This window comes from Saccopteryx leptura, chromosome 8, assembly GCF_036850995.1.
Source record: "Saccopteryx leptura isolate mSacLep1 chromosome 8, mSacLep1_pri_phased_curated, whole genome shotgun sequence".
NCBI lineage: Eukaryota > Metazoa > Chordata > Mammalia > Chiroptera > Emballonuridae > Saccopteryx > Saccopteryx leptura.
This window is the reverse complement of record NC_089510.1, coordinates 50,705,950-50,729,460: the sequence shown is the minus strand read 5'-3', so window position 1 is coordinate 50,729,460 and position 23,511 is coordinate 50,705,950. Positions and strand designations below refer to the sequence as shown.

General features: G+C 39.4%; 1 protein-coding gene and 1 pseudogene across 2 annotated transcripts in view; both read left to right on the top strand.

Moving 5' to 3' along the window:
- Window positions 1-23,511, top strand: part of POLQ (DNA polymerase theta) — a 134,040-nt gene that overhangs the window by 49,044 nt on the left and 61,485 nt on the right. For both annotated transcript variants that reach the window (XM_066347918.1, XM_066347919.1), the window contains 5 exons: window positions 74-317; window positions 6,857-9,954; window positions 12,918-13,061; window positions 14,572-14,768; window positions 20,861-21,101. In XM_066347918.1, the coding sequence (XP_066204015.1) occupies window positions 74-317; window positions 6,857-9,954; window positions 12,918-13,061; window positions 14,572-14,768; window positions 20,861-21,101 (3,924 nt within the window). The remainder of the gene's footprint in view (window positions 1-73; window positions 318-6,856; window positions 9,955-12,917; window positions 13,062-14,571; window positions 14,769-20,860; window positions 21,102-23,511) is intronic.
- LOC136380034 (spindlin interactor and repressor of chromatin-binding protein pseudogene) lies at window positions 1,581-2,275 on the top strand (annotated as a pseudogene).

Here is a 23,511-nt window from a genome sequence, read left to right as displayed (position 1 = left end):
CTGGACCACTGGTCTATCCACTGAGCCAACTGGTCCAATTTTTAATTCAATAAATATTCTATGCATATCCTAGGGATGATTACAGTATTTTGCAACCGCCTGGGCTGGCACAACATGGAGCTACTGCTTTCCCAATTTCAGAAGCGTCTTACCTTTGGCATCCAGAGGGAGTTGTGTGACCTTGTCCGGGTGTCCTTACTTAATGCCCAGCGAGCCAGATTCTTCTATGCTTCCGGCTTTCTTACTGTGGCAGATCTCGCCAGAGCAAATATTGCTGATGTGGAGGCTGTTCTGAAAAATGCTGTGCCTTTTAAAAGGTAAGAGAGATCCCCGTCTGCAGAGGTTAGCAAATGAAAAATCATGTCAATTTGTAAATAAATATTGTATTAAAATATTTTTCTCTTTGATAACATCATGGCATACATGGTATAAGTGGGAGAAAATGTGGCTGCTTCTTTCCCCTTTAGGATTACTTTTCATTTTTTATACTTTTAAAATATTCCATGACTTAAAAAGATATTTCTAAAAGTATCATAATTTTCCCTTAGGAAGACTGAGTAAAAGTAGGTTACCAATGCTTTCTGCCTTGATGGATTTAGATTTTCATATAATGTATATCCAAGACTTATGTTAGATTTTCTTAGGCAAGAGCATTTAAATATGTACTCCTCTTGAATATTCTTTGGACCAATTCTAGTCCCTCCAAACAATTGTGAGAAGAGGATTCCTTGACTATTGTGTGCAAGTGTGTAACCAATTCATATGCTGGACTCAGCATATAATCAAGGAAAAGTTTAAGTATTTTCTTAACCACTATTCTTTGAACTCATTCTTATATGAAACCGCAGCCAGATCGTATTGCTACTTAGGCACTTACAGGTTCTAACAGTTTTATTTTCAGATCTTAAAAATTGGTTCTAAATTGATAAAAGCTTCAGTCTCATTTCTATTTCAATGTTTCTTCCCTCGCATTCAGTTTAGGCCTGATACAGGCTCTGAAACCTGTAATATGTGTGGGAAGGGATAGGGCACAGTTAAAGTAGCAGTCTTGCTGTCGGCCTATGCCACCTCACATGGTGACTGCTCCCCACAACCCCTCCCCCCCCCCGCCCCAGGTATGGCTCCTGTGGGACCCAGGAGCTGCCTGCACAGCACCCAGCATGGCTGTGGGGCATACCTACTTTTACCTAGATTTTGAAGGATGGAATTACCTGGAATTAGGAACGTGTCCCAGAGAGAGAACTGCCGCAGTGGTGGCCACTGTAGAGTCCCCATTAGGTCAATACTCAGTGAAGCTGCAGGCATGGGACCCACTCCTTTGACCCCAGACCAGAAGAGCAACTGCTGTGTGATTTTGTCACTTTGGATTGACATGGAGTATGCTTTAAAACCTTCTTTTAACTGGGTTGAGCCCTCTCCGCCTAGGGACCAGACCCTCCAGGTCTTTGGGAGGCCAAGATGCACCCGTTGCAAGCTCCGTGGTTGGTGGGAGGCAGGGAGGAGGCTGTTGCTGGCTGAGGGCCCAGGCCAGCGTGTCTGACCTCCAACCTTCCAGTCACCTCGATATATTCAGCTGCACCATGGCCCTGGAGGCCAAAGGCGCTGCACTTGTCTGCTTCATAGCGACGCTCAAATGCAAGAAACGGGAGAACAAGGAGGGCAAGGTGGTCGCCATAATTCCCTGGCCTGACCTGAAGCTCAAAGCGGCCCAACAGAAGACCCTACCACCTAGACCCAGCCCAGGAATGGAAGTGGCCGTGACAGCTGTGAGGAGCTCAAGCAGCAGGCGTCTTAGGAGCAGGAGTTCCTGTTGGAGACATCAGGGAGGCGGCGGGCAGGCGCTGTGCACGGCGTGTGGGGCGGAGATCCGTTTCGCCTCGGTGCATGCATGCTAGCACACATCTTGGAGCAGCACCCTCACCCTGGACCGGAGCACTTCCGAGAAACCAACATCCCGGAGGCCTGGACCGAGGGGGCGGCCCTTTTGCAAGATGTTGGAGCTGAGTAGCCACCCCACCCAACTCAGACAGTGCAGACCCTAACTCCGCCCAGACCCTGCCAGAATGCAACAGACTGCTGTTCTTCTAGACTCCAAAGACAACCTATTTCTCCTCAGGGGACTCCGCCCCCTTGAGCTTCCTGGTGCCCCTGCCAGAGCCATGGTCGGAGGTAGAAGGAGCCCCCTGAGAAAGAGCGGGTCAGAAAGACGAGAGGCAAGTCCATGACCAAACACCTGGACCTGGGCCCCGACCTGGACCCCCGACCTGGACCCTGACCCAACCCCTTGACTCCTTCCACCCTCCCCCCAGCTCCACCGTCACCGAATAACCCACGGAGAATTTCACAGCTGCCACTGAAGTCTACACTTCACTGATGGCAGCTTCCCTCCCGGATTGCCCTCCAGCTGGTTTCCCACGCCAGCTAAGGATCTCACACAGCAAGGCGCACCCTAAGGAGGGAGGGCTCCCTAAGGAGGCCTTCCCCAGCTGGGAAGCGCCTCTCCAGCTCCCCTCGGGCTTCACGAGGCCCTGGATCTCCAGGTTATTTGTGTGGACAGAGGAGCCCTCGGTGGTGGTTAGCCTACTGCAAGACCGGTCCAGGCGTCACTAGGGCACCGAGGGTGTGGGAGCAGGTGACACCTCAGACTGGCCCGCAGTTCCGTCAGAACTCAGCACCACTGTGGGGGTGTGGGGTCTGCTGCAGGAGGCGAGAGTGATGCGGAGGCTATTGCTTTCTTCGGGAGGCGGTGGGGGAGGCAGTGTCCCCTTTAGTCCTCTCACTCTGAAATGAGCTGCCCTCTCTGCCACCTGATGAAGAGCAAAACCTGGTGCCAAGGCAGAATGGAGGAGAGGAAGGGGGCACAGAAGAATGTCTACCAAGTGAGGTGGGCGAGGGTGGCTGAGGCTGTCCTGTGGTAAGCACTGGCTTGTGGAGGACACCACCCAGTCCTTCTGCTGACCCTACTCTCTGTCCCCTGACCGCCTCCCACCCTCTCTTAGCCCCCCACCATTCTCCCTTGGCACAGTGCCTCACACAGGAAATAGGTGGCCATCACAGGGTGTGAGCCTCTTCTCCCAGACCTGTTTAGGCTCCTAAACCAGGAGGCCTGCAGGAGAACCAAGCTAGCCACCTGGAGGCTTCATTCACCCAATCTTTGTCCCCTATTTTCCTATCGTATGTATTTCCTTTGTTGACAATATATTATTATTATTATTTTCACTAATAAAACCTTATAAAAGTATTGTTCTCCTCTAGGGCCTCTGATTTTTTCAGAATCTTTGGGTATATTCATACTGGCTTAGAAGTGTGTACTGTTAGTTCCAGAGGTAAAAACACACAAGTGTGGGAGTATCAGTGGTACCAATATACCATACAGCATACCAGAGCCTACTGGGAGTCATCTGAAGGCAGTACACATTTAAACAATTTAGTTGAAAAAAAGTTGTTTAACACATTTTAGAATTATTTCATATTATGCTTAGGCTGTTATTGTCATGGCTCTGCCTCTTCTGAAAGTCTATAACTTTATTGATCAAAATCAGTGACAAATCAGGATCATGTGCCCTCTCATGGTCGCAGTGAGAAAGATACATTACTCCTGAAGTGTTCTTTATCAGAAATGTCAACATGACTTTAATTATAAGAAAACCTCAGACAAACCTAAATTGAGAGACATTCTATAAAATAATTCACTAGTGCTTTTCAAAATATCAAGGCCGTGAAAAACAAGGACTGAGAGCTGTTTATAATTAAAGGAGGATAAAAAAAAGACTTGACAACTCAATGCAGCACCTTATTTTAGATTGAATTAGATGAAGAAAGTGGAACAATTAGTAAAATTTAAGTAAGGTGTGGTTAGATACAGTATTGTATAATGTTAATTTTCCAAATAGAAACTGGTTTATCTGGCCATGGTCACCCTTGTTCTGTAAGAGCCAGATAACTCAGCTAAGCATTTAGATTGTTTCAGTTTGCCATTACCAACAATCTGTAATGAATTACCATGTGCATGTGTATTTTCATGTTGTTGGTGATGTTTCCTCAGAGTAAAATTTGGATTTCCAAAGGTAAGTGCATATGCAGCTTTATTAGATTCCAAATTTCCCTGCACAAGGATTTACTAAGTTGCATTCTCACAACCCTAACACCCACTAGCCTCACCAACAGAATCCATTGTTAGAGATTTTCATTTTACCAGTCTGATAAATGAGAAATTGTATCTCAGTATGGTTTTAATGTACATTTCTGTAATTATAAGTGATAGTGAATATCTTTTCATATTTCAGGATCATTTTATTTTATATCTTTGTAGATTATCTGGTTATATCTTTTCCTTGGATTTTGGTCTTTTTTCTCTCCTTTTAAAAAAGATTTTATTTATTGCCCTGGCCACCTGGCTCAGTGGATAAAGTGTCGGCCCAGCATGTAGATATCTGGGTTCAATTCCCAGTCAGTGCACGCAGGAGAAGTGACCATCTGCTTCTCTCCTCCTCCCTCTCCCCATTCTCTCCCTCTCCCCATTCTCTCCCTCTTTCCCTCCTGTAGCCGGTAACTCAGTTGATTCAAGCATGGCCCCAGGTGTTGGGGGATAGCTCAGTTGGTCTGAGTGTTGGCCTCAGGAGATAAAAATAGCTTGGTTGATTCAGGCATCAGCCTCAGACGGATTGCTGGGTGGATCCTAGTTGAGGTGCATGTGGGAGTCTGTCTCACTATCTCCCCTCCTCTCACATGAAAAAAAAAAGATGTTATTCATTGATTTTATACAGAGAGTGGAGAGGTGGGGACTGGGGAGTAAGAAGTATTGGCTCGCAGTTGGTTCACTTTGGTTGTTCACTGCTTGCTTGTTGCTTCTCCTGTGTTGTCCTGGGTTTCCAATCAGTGACCTCAGCGTTTCAGGTCAATGCTCTATTCACTGCTCTACCACAGGCCAGACTTTCCTCTCCTTTTTAAGAATCTTTTATTCTATTAGATTGATTCATGTTCTTAACCCTTTACTTAATATGTATATTTTCTCAAAATTTATCAATTGTCTTTTAAATTTTATTACATCATTTTCCCCATGTAGAATTATTTTTTATTGATTTACTTTTTATTAATATTTTTTTTCTGAATTAGTATACAGTAACTTTCCTGTATACTGAGATTAAAGAGGAATTCACACATTTTTTCTGATATTTTAAGTTTGCATTAAGAGTCCTGATGCATTTAGAGTTTTTGTATGTAGTTTGAAGTCTAGTTTTAATTTTATCTTTTTCCCATTTATAAAAAAGTTTATCTTGGTCCCTGTGATTTGAGATGCCAGCTTCATCATATACTAAATATCCATATGTAATTAGGTCTATTTCTGGACTTTCTATTCTGTTTACTATCTTTTTGTCAATTCTTGAGGAAGTACTGTGATCTTAATTAAAAGGTTTTATAGTATGTTTTAATGCCTGCTCAGGCAACTTCCCCCTCATAGCTTTTCAGTATTTTCCTGGCTATTTTTTGCATATTTTCTCATATGAAATTTAAAATGTCTGTTGATATTTTATTGGGGTTAGGTTTAGATTTAACTTAGAACTGACATCTTTATAATGTTGAGTCAAACTGCCCCTGGATAGCTAATATCTTTGCATTTGATAGTGTCTTTGTGATTTTGAGGAGTTTAAAAAACATTTCTGCACAAAGCTTTTCAGGAGTTTTTTCAAGTTTTTCTCATAAGAGTTTTGTACATTTCCTGTTAAATTTATTTCTATTTAATTTTTATTCTTTTAATTGGGGGCTTGTGTCTGTGATGTCTTCAACATGATTATTAGGCTATTAATTTTCCTATAATTTAATCCTGTTATTTTCTGAATTCTCTTATTGTTTAAATTACTTTTATCATTGATTCTCTAGGATTTCTAAGATACAGTCATACCATCTACAAGCAGAGATATTTTACTTCTTCCTTAACAATTTTAATACTTCTAATTGATTTCTCTTGTCTAATTGAATTGAAACCCCAGGTTTTTATCCAAGTTACCCTTTATGGTGTTGACTGTAGCTTATCTTCAGTTGAAAAGTGTGACAATTTAACCACAGTCATTCTTTTAGTCTCAACTCTTTCCCAGTTTCTACTTTCTTTTGGTCACTCTATAGTCCCTTCAAATACTTTGTCCAGAGTTCATATTATACAGAAGGATATATTTTCAATGAAAGTTTTATGCTCACTTTTTTTAGGTTTTCATTTAAAGAATGTGTTAGTGAGGCCTTCCCTTATTATGATATGTACTTAAAATTTTTTTAAATTTATTATTATATTGCAGTATCCATCTCTTCCTGATGTTTCTTTTTTCTTTCTTTCTTTTTTAGTGAGAAAGAGAGACAGAGAGACAGGAAGGGAGAGAAATGAGAAGCATCAACTGATAGTTGCAGCACCTTAGTTGTTCATTGATTGCTTCTCATATGTGCCTTGACGGTGGGAGCGGGGGCTCTAGCTGAGCCAGTGACTTTGGGCTTAAGCCAGTGACCTCTAGGCTCAAGCCAGCAGCCATGGGGTCATGTCTATAATCTCACGCTTCAGCTGGTGAGCCTATGTTCAAGCCAGTGAACTTGAGGTTTGAACCTGGGTCCTCAGTGTCCCATGCTGGTGCCTATCCACAGCGCCACCACCTGGTCAGGCGTGGTGTTTCATTTTTCCACAACTCTTATCACCAGTTGACACAGACTGTATTTTAATACTTGTTTATTTTTTGATATCTCCAACTAAAACATAAGCTCTATGAGAATAGTGCTATTCCTTCCATTCCTAAGACAGCTGATGTTTAATAAATATTTGTTGTATAAATGAATGAACAGATTAATTTATTTCTTTATCCTATCTCCTCTCTAGTGCCCGAAAGGCAGTGGATGAGGAAGAGGAAGCAGTTGAAGAACGTCGGCATATGCGAACTATTTGGATGACTGGCCAGAAAGGCTTGACTGAACGGGAAGCAGCAGCTCTTATAGTGGAGGAAGCTAGAATGATTCTACAGCAGGACTTGGTTGAAATGGGAGTGCAATGGAGTCCACATTCCCTCTTAGATTCTGATACACATTCATGGACCAGCAGTGAGTCAGACGAAGTAAAGGAGCATAAATTTACACACCCTACTAAGAATTCTGGTAAAAGATTAACATCAAAGAAAAAAAGTAACAAAATATTTAGTGAGTGTTCTGTTAAGGATTCACCAACTACAGTGCAAGATTTAGATAAAAGTAGAGAGCATACAAATTCCCTTTATCATCAGTTTCAGGATGGGAATCAAGAATGTCAGATACATTCAATTTCCAGAGCAAGAAAACGGGCTTCTTTGAATATAAGTAAAGAAAAGCTAGAAACCTCTCTGAATGAGGAAAAAATAGGCACTAAGAAATTTTTTCAGACTGTCTCATCTGAGAAAACAAAAAAAGAAGCCTTAAATTTCAAGTCAGAAAAGAAGAGTACAACCTTTCGATCTTGGAAACATAGGAAGCACCTAAAACGATCCCGGAACAGTAACCCTTTAAAGGACAATGGGACATGTAAAATCGATTCACAAAAACAGACTAAGTCTGATCTTGTTCATTGTGAAGATTCATTTACCGTAGATGAGAAGAATGTGGAATTTAGAAGTCCTGGGCCGTTTGCTAAAAATGCATCCTTTTGTGCTAAGGGAAAACATAACAAAGCATCATTCCCATTACAAACAAAACAGAGTTGTTCAAAGAACAAAATAACTAATGATACTAATGATATTCTTGAGGAACATTTTATCACAGTATTTCAGAGTAAAACAGGGACTTGTCCAGCCACTAGTGTGGTTAGTGAAAATGGAAGAGTATTCGATGTTGAATCAGAAAAAGTAGATAAAGTGCTGATACAAAATGATTCAAACAACCAGAATGTTTATGTTAAACACCATGATAACCATTCAATTAGCCAGTGCCCGGAAAAGCAGTGTGATAAACAGACAAACACTTATATTCAACAGAAAAGAATACTAGGGGAGCAAATGCCTTGTGATATAGTAAGTAGTTGTATGAATAGAGACTCAAGTGCTATTATTATCAAGTGTAGACGTATGAAGCTTAATGCTGAGAAAAAGAAATCAAATGATCCTCTGGCATCCGGAGATAACATAAGCAGCACTGAGATGCTCAATGGAGTATGTGTACCAACTGGAGCATCTGGTAAATCTGAAGGCCAGCACGAGGACTTTCTAAATACCTCTAGACTACAAGAAAAAACAGATGCTTGTGCAGCAAACAAAACTAAAAATAATTGTGTTTCTGACTTAGGGTTAGTTATTTGTGATTTTGAAGATAGTTTCTACCTCGATACTCAGTCGGAGAAAATTATACAACAGATGGCAACTGAAAATGCCAAACAAGAAGCAAATGATACCGACCTGGCAATGGAGATAATGCAGAAGAGCCTCAACACACAGAGCCGGAGCTCTGTTCAGAACGAGATTCACATCACCTTTCCTGGTGACCAGCATTCTCCAGATCATTTGGGACCTAAGACTGCAGATACTGTAAAACAAAGCACTGGGTCACATGGAATTGATATCCTGACTCCAGAAAGCTCACTTTTTTATTCTCCAATATTACTGAAGGAAAATGACCTTTGTTTTAAAGGGAATGAGCTTTCTGTTACTGACTCCCAATTAAACAGTTTTCTTGAAGGTTATAAAACACAAGAAGCGCTGAAAACAGTTATATCTCTGGTTCCTCAAAAGAGAACTCCCCCTGATGTAGAAGCAGCATGTCAGCCAGTTCCTGAAACGAGTTTGAATTTGAGTGATAGTTTGCTATTTGACAGTTTCAGTGAAGAATACCTTGTAAAAGAACAGCCACCCGATGGAAGAGTAGAGGAACCTCTTTCTTCTGTGGTAATGTCAGACCATTTCACGAATTCTCTGTGTCTACAACCAGAGGGTCCAATTAAATCAAATATGGATGAGAATCAAGATAATCAGCAGCAGTTGACTTGTTTCAGTGATGAGTCTATTTTATTTTCAGAAATGGATTCTGCTCAGATGGTGGAAGCTTTGGATAACGTAGATACATTTCCTGTCCCAGATAAATATAATACTGCAGTGTCTTTTAGAGCATTAGCACTGAGTGGTCCAGTTGTTAATGATTTTCCCCAAAGAGAAGTAACTGGAGGAGATAAAGATGAAAAGTCTCCAAAATCCAAATTAGCTGAGACAAGGCAAAATAATTCATTCATATGGTCAGGAGCATCATTTGATTTAAGTCCAGGACTGCAAAGAATTTTAGATAAAGTACCCAGTCCTCTAGAAAATGAAAAGCTAAAATTAACCACTAGGAATTTGTCTAGTTTGAAAGAAAAAAATACAGAGTTAAATGACAAACAAGAAGAGGTTTCAAATTTGGAGCCAAATCAAGTGCAGGGAATTTCATTATCGCCTAATGTTGACAGAAAAGGCAAGATTGAGGCATTAGAGAGCAATGCTATTCATGGGGAGACCCCGTTCCTTTTGCCTTGTAAAGGAAGTTGTGTAGTTGATGATAATGGACTCATTCCTCCTACACCCATTCCTGCATCAGCTTCTAAACTGTCATTTCCAGATATTCTTGGATCATCTGTAAGACTTCAGAAAACTAGTAGTGTTTTACAACTTGGTGGAAGTTGTTCATTTGGCTTGCCTTCAGATGTTAAAAACTATGATTTAAGTCCAAATAGAAATGAAGTAAAAGACGACAGTCCGATTAGAGGCACAAGTTTTTCACTGCAGTTATCACAGTATGGATCCCAGTTAACTCCAACCTCATGCAGTGCAGAAAGCTTGGCCATAATTGATGTAGCAAGTGATCAAACTCTCTTTCACACGTTCATTAAGGAGTGGCAGGGCAAAAAGCGATTTTCCATCTCACTGGCTTGTGAAAAGATCAGTAATTTGACATCAAAAAGTACTACCATTGGTGGTAGGTTTAAGCAAGGTAAGAATTAAATATTTTTTTCACATTTATATGTAAAATAGTGGACTGAGAAGGGACTGAGACTTTTCAATATTGGATAGTAAATGTAATAAATTTGTTCAAAGTTATTAAGTTTCCCTTATGTGGGTTTACATTTAGAATAGCCTTACTGTTCAGCACAAGTACAGTGTGTCTGTAAAGTCATGGTGCACTTTTGACCGGTCACAGGAAAGCAACAAAAGATGATAAAATGTGAAATCTGCACCAAATAAAAGGAAAACTCTCCCAGTTTCATACCTATTCAGTGCGGTTCGATGTGGGCTCATGCACAGATTTTTTAGGGCTCCTTAGGTAGCTATCCTGTATAGCCTCTACAGACTCGTCCGTCACTGACTGATGGCCTACCAGAACGGGGTTTCTCCACCAAACTGCCGGTTTCCTTCAACTGCTTATCCCACCGAGTAATGTTATTCCTATGTGGTGGCGCTTCATTATAAATGCGCCGATACGGGTTCGATTCCCGGCCAGGGCACACAGGAGAAGCGCCCATTTGCTTCTCCACCCCTCCGCCGCGCTTTCCTCTCTGTCTCTCTCTTCCCCTCCCGCAGCCGAGGCTCCATTGGAGCAAAGATGGCCCGGGCGCTGGGGATGGCTCTGTGGCCTCTGCCTCAGGCGCTAGAATGGCTCTGGTCGCAACATGGCGATGCCCAGGATGGGCAGAGCATCGCCCCCTGGTGGGCAGAGCGTCGCCCCATGGTGGGCGTGCCGGGTGGATCCTGGTCGGGCGCATGCGGGAGTCTGTCTGACTGTCTCTCCCTGTTTCCAGCTTCAGAAAAATGAAAAAAAATAATAATAAAAAAAAAAATAAATGCGCCGATATTCACGTTGCACTTTGGTCATAGATTCGAATTTAGTGAGCCACAGAACACATTGAACTTTCCTCTGTACTGTCCACATCTCTACTGGCATGGCCGTGGGCTGCTCCACTGTATACACGGTGTTACGTCATCATCTGCACATGCGCACATGCTGCCACATCATCCTACAGAAACTGGGAGGGTTTTCCTTTTATTTGTTGCAGATTTCACATTTCTATCGTCTTTTGTTGCTTTTCTGTGACCAGTCAAAAGTGCACCATGACTTTACGGACACAGTGTAGATTAATAATAGTTGCCCTGTGGGATAAGAGAGATAGTTGGCCCCAGGACCCATAGGTGGGAGAACTGAGCACTGAGACCAAGACCTCAAGCTGGGATGCTGAAAAAATGCAGACCACCAAGGCACTACTCATTCCACTGTTATCTCTGGATAATTAGGCCTGTGTTTGCCTCCTTCAACTAGGCCAGAGATCTAATCTAAACAGCCTTCCTACAGCAGCTCCCAACTCTAGGTGACTGGTCAGGAGTTCCAGATGAGTGCTGTCTCCTGGGACACTGACATGGTGGTCAAGCTTATTGCTGTTGGAGCAACCACAATGGGTGTGGCTGGTTCAGGAGTGTGTACTGGAATACTGCTTGGCAGCTTGGTCACTGGGAATGACCATTCCTCAAACACCAGCTGTTTCTCCTATGCCATCTGGGCAGTGCCCTTTCTGAGGCCAGGGGGCTCTTCTGTTTCATAGTTGCCTTCCTCATCCTCTTCTCTCTCTGAGGCTTCATGGAGATCCCTGCTGCTTTAACACCAGGCCATGCCTGGTGCTAGTGCATGAAAGCTTGACCATTAAACACACACTTTTCCTTTAAAAAATCACACACACACGTGTGTGTGTGTATAACATAATATATATTATATAATGTATAGAATTATTAAAATGTAAGTTTGTAAAAGTTAAGATATATATTTTGAGTATGGATCACTTTTATAATTTTGATGGTATATATAGACATGATTTTTATCTGTTATCAGTACAGTACTCATGAATTATTTTGTATTAAATTATAATGTCCTTATTCATTTATATAGTGACAAAAGTACATAGTAGATAGGCCCTACATTTTTCACAATGTATATTAGCTACATTTTCCAATACTTATCTCAAGTAGAACTTATACCTCCACTGGTAGTCATGGATCCTGTACTGAAATGCTGGTCTCAAAACCACACTTAGCTCTTCCACATTTTGAGAGTGTTAAACCATTTGGTCAAATAATGCCATGTATATTCCTGTCTTTATGAAATTAAGGGTTCTGCATCACGGAAAATAGCTGTATTCAGCTTGACAATCTGTTGTGGAAATCAAACATTTGATCAGATTTTTAAAATCTATTTATGAATGAATTTGTTCATCAAGTTTTGAGTATTTGTCTCATCTTCAGTTCATGGAGCACATGTGTTAATGACAAATTCTATGTACATTCCATTTTTCACTCAACATGTAAAATTGAGTGCATTTTTCTGTGCTAGAGTTAGAGGGATAGAAATATTTACTTTAATGTAACAAATATGCACCAGTTATTTTCCAGATATTGGGGATATAATTGTAAATAAAATAAATTGGTTCTTGACCTATGTCTTTGTAAAATTGAAAATCCATTATTTTAGAAAAAAATGTTGACTCCAAATATGAAATCAGACCTAATTCTTCACAAAGAAGAATCTTGAGTTTTCTGGAGTTGCTTAGTGTTAAGAATTGCTGAGTTCACTACAGAAGTTTTATAGTGAGCAAGTGGTCTTTATTTCTGTTTCAGTTATAGAAATTAAAAATGCAGCTTTTAAAATTTTAGTTAATACTCATTTTAGTCATTATTATAGATCTATTTTAAGAAATATTTGGTAGATTTCTCATAGTGACAGTTATCTTACTAATAATTTTATAATAAGCCTTGAAAGATATTACATACAATGAAAATGGTTATCCAAAGGATGCTTTAGAAATCTGGATGTTTTGCCTGTTGAATTTTTTTTTGTGATTATCATTATTTTAATGGCAGTTTAATGGTTTTATTTTTAAAGATTTTTAACTATTTCACTTTTGATTTGCTTAGTTAGCTCACCTCAGGATACTCCTATTAGAGATGATGGGTTTCCTGTTAAAGGTTATGATGACATCTTGGTGATTGGACTGGCAGTATGCTGGGGTGGAAGAGATGCCTATTATATTTCATTGCAGAAAGAACAAAAGCATTCTGGTATGTAATTACTAGTTGGCAAATTCACCATATAATTTTAACATAGCCTCTATGAGGCCATGACTTGCTTGTTGAGAATAATTTCCTGATATTGACCTAGAATTTTTTTTAAATACTAAAAAGGTTTATTTATTTATTTATTTTATAAATAAATTTTTATTTTAATGGGGTGACATCAATAAATCAGGGTACATACATTCAAAGAAAACATTTCCAGGTTATCTTGTCATTTAGTTCTGTTGCATACCCATCACCCGAAGAGAGATCGTCCTCCGCCACCCTCCATCCAGTTCTCTCTGTACCCCTTCCCCTCCCCCTCTCCCTCCTTTCCTCCCCCCACCCCCTGTAACCACCACACTCCTGTCCATGCCTCTTAGTCTCGCTTTTATGTCCCACCAATGTATGGAATCCTGCAGTTCCTGGTTTATTTATTTATTTTTTTAGAGTAGCTAGTGTGTACATTATTTCACATATTAACTAGTAGGAATGTTTTAAGAAATACCGCCCTACTTCCCTCAGCTTTTGGGGCTATTAACACTGTGATTTTTTTCTTGGGGGTAGTGGAGCATCAGGGACCCCCTGGCCACCTGAAGGGTTTGCTTTTGAAGATTGGCTCATAGCAGTTTCCTTTCAGACTTCTTTCCTCCTTCTGACCTCCTCAGACCTTTTAGATCTGGAGCTTATCCAGAGGCAGTGATGAGCAAGACATCTATAGTTGAATCACACAGCCTTGAAGAACTCTGAGGTTTTTGTTTTGTTTTGTTTTTTAGAGAGAGGAGAGAGAGAGAGAGAGAAAAGGGGGTAGGAAGGAGTGGGAAGCATAAAATCATAGTAGTTGCTTCCCATATGTGCCTTGACCAGGCAAGCTGGGGGTTTGAACCGGTGAGCTCAGCATTCCAGGTCGACACTTTACCCACTGCGCCATCACAGGTCAGACAAGAAGTTTTTGGAATTGAAAGTACATGATGTGGAAATACCCTGAGATTGTGGTTGTTGGATACCTAGCTGAATGATTGGTACTAGATAGGAGCAAAACTAATAAGGAAACATTTTAATGGATGCCATATAATGTTTGTTCCTGAGTAAGCATGAAATATTTTCAGTTGTTTTTCAAGAAAATATGTTAGGGTGAGTAGTTACTTGAACTACTGTTTTTTAAGATGTAACATTATACATTCCTACTAAATCTTTTAAAAGGAGCTCCTTTAAAATTCATTTTAAAGTACTATTTTTTTTATCTTTAACTCCTCATTCTGAGAAATGTAAATTTACTTTTAGACATCTTGATATTTAGAATTTCCTCCCCCTAAATAGTGCATTATAAATCACGTATAATTTTTAGATTATGAAGCACTTCATCTACATAGCCAACACGGCCTTGATAAGGTTATACTTAATTAATTGGTTACATGGAACTGGGGTTGGAGTCCTTTTCAATATTTGCATTATAGATTGCTGTTTCATGTGAATGCATGTGGTCTTCGCCTTAAGACTTTTTTTTTCTTTTAAGAAATAAGTGCCAGTTTGGTCCCACCTTCTCTGGATCCAGACTTGACCGTGAAAGACAGAATGTGGCACCTTCAATCCTGCTTTCCGAAGGAATCTGATAAAGAACGTTCTGTTGTCATCTATGACTTCATCCAGAGCTATAAAATTCTTCTTCTATCTTGTGGCATCTTCCTGGAACAAAGTTATGAAGATCCTAAGGTGTCATGTCTTATTTAATTTTTACAATACTTGATTCTTTTTAATGTTTAGGATTCATTTTTAAAGGACTTTGTGTTTATTTACCTCTAACTGTGCAGCTTCAGTTTTATATAGTGTTGGTCCTTTACCCAAAATTCTCATTCATCTACAACAGAATATTATGTACCAAATGCCTCAGTGTAGGTAAAAATAGAAATGTCACAAATTCCAAGTACTAAATTTCATATCTTCCCTCAGCAATATTTAAAATTGTTATTTTGGTAGTATAGTGGTCCCTCGTCTGTCGCTGGGGTCAGGTTCCAGAATCCCCCATGACAGGCGAAAAAATGCAAAATAGCGACCTTATATTTATTTTATTATTTATATATTTTTTAAGGCTTTATAAACCCTCCACACACTCTTATAAACCTTTCCCACACTCTTATAAACACCTCCTATGCTCTTAAACACTTTCTACACTCTTAAACCTATGTAATTTTAACAACATGTAAAATTCTATGTGAGTATTCACTAATGAATATACAATAATATTCTTTTAATATGTTTTAATTCATATTTTTTATATATTTTTTAATATTTTAGGCTAGAAAATGCTTATTTTATCACAAAAATAATTAAAATAATAAATATATAAAAAATACCTATATATCGCAAAATCCCGTGACATAGCAAAACATCTGTGATACAAAATTAGATTTATACAATTTAAAAATCCACAATACAGTGAGATCACGAAAAGTGAACTGTGAGATGGCGAGGGCCGACTGTATGTCCTAAGGTTTCTGCCTTATAGTAAATTAGAAATAAAAAGAGAACTGTCAGATTTATATAGATGATACCAGGATATTTCAACTATCCATGAGAACAGAGACAGAAATAGAAATGCGTAGATGTAAGATGTCCAAAAGAATAGTTAGGGGCCATTTAGCATAGGGACAGACCACCTTACTAGCCTCTTGAGAATTTTCCTATATAACAGCAAAGTATGGTACATTCTTCATAATAATGGCTCAGACTTTTTAAGGAAGGGGTAACTTATGTTAGTGTACCATACACCCAACACTATGATGCATTTTTGAAAAACACATATTTACAATATCATAGCCCTCAAAAGAATCTTTTCCCATGGTGCATAGTGAATACGTGAGGCTGTGGAATATTGATTTTGAGTTGAGATATGATACTACAACATGTCCTCAAATAATGTCTATTGTTCAACATTGTAGAAACTTGTCTCTTGTTTATATTGATTAGCCTATGCTAAAATTGGTTTTGTTATGGTCATTTTACTTAAAGTTACAGAACTATGGATGACATTGAGGACTAACTACTTGGTTGTAATTATCAGCATAATAATGCAATAATTTAGCTTTTTTTTTTTAAGTGAGAGAGAGGGAGAGAGAGAGAGGCAGGCAGACAGACAGGAAGAGAGAGAGATAAGAAGAATCAACTCATAGTTGCAGCACTTTAGTTGTTTATTGATTGCTTCTTATACATGCCTTGACCGGTGGGGGGGGGCTCTAGCCAAGCCACTAACCCCTTGTTCAAGCAACGGACTTTGGGCTCAAGCTAGTGACCTTTGGACTTCAAGCCAGCAACCATGGGGTCATGTCTGTGATCCATGCTCAAGCCGGTGACCCCATGCTCAAGGTGGTAAGTCTGTGCTCAAGCCAGATGAGGCCGTCCTCAAGCTGGCAACCTTGGAGTTTTGAACTTGGGACCTCAGCATCCCAGGCCGATGCTCTGTTCACTGCACCACTAGTGGTCAGGCAAGTTTCTTTAGCTCTTTGGCAAAGATTTTCAAAGGCAGTATCAGATAAACTAAAGATACTATTCTTTTCTATACTTGGTTTACAGTAATAAATGCTATGTAGTTTCTTTTTCTTTTTTTTTTACAGGGACAGAGAGAGAGTCAGAGAGAGGGATAGATAGGGACAGACAGACAGGAACAGAGAGAGATGAGAAGCATCAATCATCAGTTTTTCGTTGCAACACCTTAGTTATTCATTGATTGCTTTCTCATATGTGCCTTGACCGTGGGCCTTCAGCAGACCGAGTAACCCCTTGCTCAAGCCAGTGACCTTGAGTCCAAGCTGGTGAGCTTTTTGCTCAAACAAGATGAACCCATGCTAAAGCTGGCGACCTCGGGGTCTCGCATCCCAGTCCGATGCTCTATCCACTGCGCCACCACCTGGTCAGGCTTATGTAGTTTCTTTTTTAAAAAATTTTATCAGGGTGACATTGATTAATAAAGTTATACATATTTGAGGTGTACAATTCTATAATACATCATCTGTATATTGTATTGTGTGTTCACTACCCGAAGTCAGGTCTCTTTGTTATTATTTATTCCTCCCTTTACCCTCTACTATCTCCCCTCAAATACAGTGTAATTTCTAAACTGATCTCTAATGGATATAAAAGGATGTCATGTAAATTTGATGTTCCTGAATCCAAAATGAGAATATGTTTTCTCATTGCAGGAGGGTAAGGAGAGTGGGAGGGGTGGAGGAGGACAGAGGGAGATAGAGAGTGATGGAGGGAGACTTGACTTGGGGTGGTGAACACACAATACAACATACAGATGATGTTTTATAGAATTGTACACCTGAAACCTGTATAATTTTATTAACCAATGTTACCCCAATAAATTCAATAAAAAGTTTATTGAAGCTCTAAAAATAATGAAAATATACGTAATATGAACTAATTAAAATTACCGTGGCATCACTGATTTATATAGCACCTTTTCCATAATTTGTTTTATAAATCAAAACACTTTTGATGTAAGAAAATAAGCTATTCATTAATAGAATCTCACGTCTATAAGAAACATTTGATAACTTTTACACTAGATTACCTTATGTAATACCTCCTAAAAGGGTTCTGATCAATTTCTAATGTGGTGGGAGGACATGTCCCCTCACTTCCAACAACTCTTTGGGTACCAACTGGGTGTCCTACGACTCCACTCAGTTCGGACACTAGTGTCAGATCCCACAGGTTAAGGGCTCAGTCCCATGAAATCCCCTGCCACCACTTTAGACTCCAGCCACAAGCCCAGGTTGTTATCTGTGCTTCTGACCAACCATCTATAAATCACAGGTTCCCACTACCCCCTCTGGTTTGATTAATTTGCTAGAGCAGCTCAAAGAATTCAGGAAACCAGTTTACTCACTAGGTCACCAGTGTATTACAAAGGATATTGAAGGATACAAATCAACAGCCAGATGAAGAGACACGCAGGCGAGGTAAGTGGGAAGGGGCCTGGAGCTGCCATGACCTCTGTCAGCACCTCTATGAGTTCTTCAACCCAGAAGCTCTAAACCCTCTCTTTTTGTGTTTTTAAGGAGGATCCATTATACAGGCAAGACTGATTAAATCATCACTTATTGGTGATCAATTCAGTCTGTAGCCCCTTCCCCCTCCATCCTTAGGTGACTGAGGGGTATTCCAAAAGTCGCATTATTATTATTATTATTGAGAAGAGGGGAGATAATGAGATAGACTCCTACGTGTGCCCTGAGTGGGATCCACCTAGCAACCCTTGTCTGGGGCCAATGCTCGAATCAACCAAGCTATTTTTAGCACCTGAGGCTGATGCACTAGGACCAACCAAGTTATCCTCAGTGTCCAGGGTCAATACTTGAACCAGTTGAGCCACTGGCTGTGGGAGGAGAAGAGGGAGAGAAGCAGATGGTTGCTTCTATTTTGTGCCCTGACCAGGAATTGAACTCAGAATGTCTATATGCTGGGCCATTGCTCTATTCACTGATCAAACTTGCTAGGGCTTAAAGTCACCTTATTAACATAACAAAAGGCACCTTTATATTTATTCCTACTTAGGAAATTTAAAGAATATTGGAAGTTCTGTACTAGACATGGGGACTGGGGACAAAGGTGATATTTATATTTTGTTTTAATTCACCCCCCTTTGACCCCCCTATAAAGCTACATTCTTAACCTACAAAAATAACTGAGCCATACAATAATTGTCAGACTTAGGAACAAGGCTTATATTTCCTTATTCTAAATTCAGTTTTTTGTTTTTTTTTTTACAGAAAGAGGGATAGACAGGGACAGACAGACAGGAACAGAGAGATGAGAAGCATCAATCATTAGTTTTTTGTTGCATGTTGCAACACCTTAATTGTTCATTCATTGCTTTCTCATACGTACCTTGATGCGGGCCTTCAGCAGACCGAGTAACCCCTTGCTTGAGCCAGTGACCTTGGGCTCAAGCTGGTGAGCTTTTGCTCAAACCAGATGAGCCCTCACTCAAGCTGGCAACCTCGGGGTCTTGAAACTGGGTCTTCCGCATCCCAGTCTGATGCTCTATCCACTGTGCAACTGCCTGTCAGGCTAAAATTCAGTTTTGATCTGCTAGATCTAGTCTTGTTGGGAAGCTAAACAGAATGATCAAATAACCAGTTGGATGATCATGATAATAGGCCTTTATTCTGAGGGGAAAGCAGAGGCTTTCTAGAACTCTGTATGTGAACTTTTTTTTTTTAAGTGAAAGGAAGGGAGATAGTGAGACAGACTTCTGCATGCACCCTGACTTGGATCTACCAGGTAACCCCTGTCTGGGGCTGATGTGCAAATCACCCAAGCTATTATTAGCACCTGAGGCTGATGCACTAGGACCAACCTAGTTATCCTCAGTGCCCATGGTCCATGCTTGAACTAATCGAGCCACTGGCTGTGAGAGGGGAGGAGAGAGAGAAGGGGGAGAGGGCAAGGAAGAGAAACAGATAATTGCTTCTGTGTGCCCTGTCTGGAAATTGAACCCAGGACATCCATATGCTCTATCTACTGAGCCAGCAGGTCCAAGTGATGGATGTGAACTTTTAATGATAAAACATTTGTGCCTCATTTTTTTAATGTTGAAAGAATTAAATAAGCCTGAAACTATATAGGCCCATTTTTATTATATTTTAGCCAAAGTCAGCCTCAATGGAGAAGAGTCCATCTGTATTTTCAGAAACATGGTTTCAGTGAGCTGAGAAGCATGGGGTTTTTTTAATTTTAATTTTTTATTTTTTTATAGAGACATAGAGACTCAGAGAGAGGGATAGATAGGGACAGACAGACAGGAACGGAGAGATGAGAAGCATCAATCATTAGTTTCTCATTGCACATTGTGACACCTTAGTTGTTCATTAATTGCTTTCTCATATGTGCTTGACTGCGGGCCTTCAGCAGACCGAGTAACCCCTTGCTCGAGCCAGCGACCTTAGGTCCAAGCTGGTGAGCTTTTGCTCAAACCAGATAAACCTGTGCTCAAGCTGATGACCTCGGGGTCTTGAACCTGGGTCCTCGGCATCCCAGTCCGATGCTCTATCCACTGCACCACTGCCTGGTCAGGCTGAGTGGCATGTTTTTAAAATTCTATTTTAAATTTATTGGGATGACATTGGTTAATAAGATTATATAGGTTTCAAGTGTACATCTCTACAATACATGATGTGTATATAGCCTTGTGTGCCCACTATTCAAAATCAATCTTCTGTCACCATATAGTTGCCTCCTTTTTTCTTTACTATCTCCCCATTCCCTTCCCTCTGGTAACCACCATACTGTTGTCTGTGCTATGAGTTTCAGTTCTATATCCCACAAATGAATGAAATCATATGGTTCTTAGCTTTTTCTAGCTGACTTATTTCACTTAGCATAATATTCTCAAGGTCCAACCATGATGTCGCAAATATCAGTATTTCTTTTCTTACTGCTGAGTAATATTCTATAATATATATATGTACCTCATCTTGTTTGTCTGATTCTCTATCAAAGGACACTTTGGTTGTTTCCAAGAGGCATGTGGTTTTAAGCCTACTACAGAACTAGGTCATCAGGAGTATTGCAGTAATAGAACAGTTATGTTTTCCTTCTTTGAAGGTTGCTGCTCTCATTGGTAATGAAAATGAGTCCTGCTACAGTTCCTTTTCTTCTCTCCTGGGAAGACCACTGAATAAATATTAAGTAAAAATGAGCCTTCTCCCCACCCCCCACCCCCCACCCCCCTTTTAACATATGGGTGAAGAAGTGTCTTTGATAAAAATCAAGAACACTTCTGATTGCTGTTCTTTCAGGTGGCGTGCTGGTTACTTGATCCAGATTCTAAGGAGCCGACTCTTCACAGCATAGTTACCCGTTTCCTTCCTCGTGAGCTTTCTCTCCTGGAAGGGATAGAGACTGGCGAAGGAATTCAGAGCCTGGGACTGAATGTCAGCACTGAGCATTCTGGGCGATACAGGGCATCTGTCGAGTCGATTCTCGTCTTCAACTCTATGAACCAACTCAATTCTTTGTTGAAGAAGGAAAACCTTCACGGTAAAGCAAAGTTTCTGGCATTTTTTATGCTGTTACAAACTGGCAATAGCTCTACTTTTATACAGAAACTCTATCATTGGAGTATCAGTACAGGGGTCAAAACAAACTTTTCTTTTAAAAGGCCAGATAGTAAATATTTTTCACTTTGCAGCCCAGACAGTCTCAATCACAAATATTCAAGTCTGCCCTAGTAACTTGAAAGCAGCCATAGAAATATGAAAATGAGTGTTCCAGTAAAGTTTTATTTACAGACATCTGTAAATAAACAGACATCTGTCCCTGCTTTGATCATGGTATGCTAAGCTTAGGCTCTACTATAATGAGGAGAATTAGTGATATTTTATTTACTTATTGCTTTTATATTTGAATTTTTTCAAATGATTTCTATTCATTCCTAGAATATATCTTTCATGGGTTTAGAAAAGTGAGCTTTTTTATTTCTTTTATTAAATTCATGGAATGAGTTGATGAATTCATGAATGAGTTATTTTGGAGAAGTTTATGTATCATAGCAATGATGTATTCTTTAAAATTTTGGTAGAATTTGTTTCTACTGTTTCTTTGTGGAAATATATTTTACTACTACTTTGATGTCTCTAATAACTGTAAAATTATTCAATATATTTTTTAGATTATGTTTTGGTAAGCTGTATTTTTAAAGAATTTATCTGTTATCTAAATTCTCAAATTTTTTGTCATAAAGCTATTATTTTCTCTTTTTTTAACATTTCAAGTGTATCTATGTCTTCTCTTTATGTAAAATTTATATTTTAATCTCAGTAGAAGTTTTATTCAATTTTTCAGTCTTTTCAAAGGATCAGTTTTGCCTTTGACCTTTCTATTGTTTTTGTTTTCTATTTCCTTGATTTCTGTCATCATTCTCTCTTTTCTTCTAGTTTCCCTGACTTTATTTTACAGTCCTTTTTTAAATTCATACGTTTGACACTAAACTTATTATTTTTCAAATAATTTCTCTTCTAATTTAAGTATTTTAGGCTATAAATTTTTCTTAAAGCTTTACTTTCATTTTATTTCACAAGATTTGACATGTAATGTTTTCATCATTTTATTCTAAATATTTAAGATTTTCTGTTATAACACTTTTTGACTCACAAGTTATTTAGAAGATTGATTTTTAATTTCTAGTATTTGGAAACTTTTTATTTTGTATTTTTATTATTACCTTCAAAGTTAATTGTATTGTGGTTGAGGAACATGGTTATATAATTTCCATTCTTTGGAATTATTTGAGTTGTTTTGTGACCTAAAACTGGAACTGTGGTGTAAATATTGCACATACATGTAAGAGGAATGTGCATTCTAACTCTGGATGCAGAATTTCATAAGTGTCTGTTAAATCAAGGTTTTTAAAATTTTCTATATCTAATTTTGCATGTAGTTCAGTCAAATGTAACTATATATTTTGAGGTCATTTTATTAGAATCACACATGTTTAAAATTGATTTATCTTCCTGGTATATTAAACCTATCTTTATGTTGTGGCCAGCTCTACCACTAATATTTTTTATTCTTAGTCTATTTTCTGGAATGAATACAGCAGCATCAACTTTCTTTTGATTAACATTTGTCTTTTGTTATTCCTAATCCTTTAAATGTGTCTTATAAACAGAATATAGCTTATTCATTTACTTTTGAAGCTTAGCAATATTTTTAACTTATAAGTTTATTCTGATTATTGATATATTCACACCGTTTTCCTTTGTTTGTATTTGTCTCTTTTTTATTTTGTAAACAATTCATTCACAACTGTGCCCTGTAAACTTTTCTAACAATTTCATATTTGTAGTTCTTGGAATCTAAATCTGTCATTTGTTGTTTCTGCTGAATTCCATTCATATTTCTTTGCTATCTTGTATTTTTCATACCTTTTTCATACAAGATTTGATCAGGGCTGGCCTAACTTGGGAAGCTTTCCTCTAGAAAGATTTTCCTCTTGCCCCTGCTGTTATCCAAGGACCGCATTAGCCTTATACGGGAGTTTTGGTTAAGAACAGGAGCCTGAGAATCAGCTTTTCCTCCTTTTGCTATTTTAAAGGTATATATCCCTTCCACCTTTTGGCTATAGGATTTCATTCCCATGACAACCTGCTTCTTCCTACTGCCTAAGGATCCAGTCTGGCTCCCTGTCACTCTGACTTTGACTACTCTTATTCTGACCCTAGTTCCTTATTTTTCTAGACCAGTATCCCATGAATTTCTGCTTTAGGTTTAGGCCTCAAAATCCAGAGTGACTACTTAGTAACTCTTCTTGTTAGAGACCACTAGCTCGCACTTGCTTTGATGGTGGGTATGAGTGTCCCTGGAGATCTCTCTCCTGCTGATTGAGACCAGTAATGCCTCAGGACAGACACTGTGTTTGTAGAGCTTGGGAGGGCAGGCCAGGGTTTCT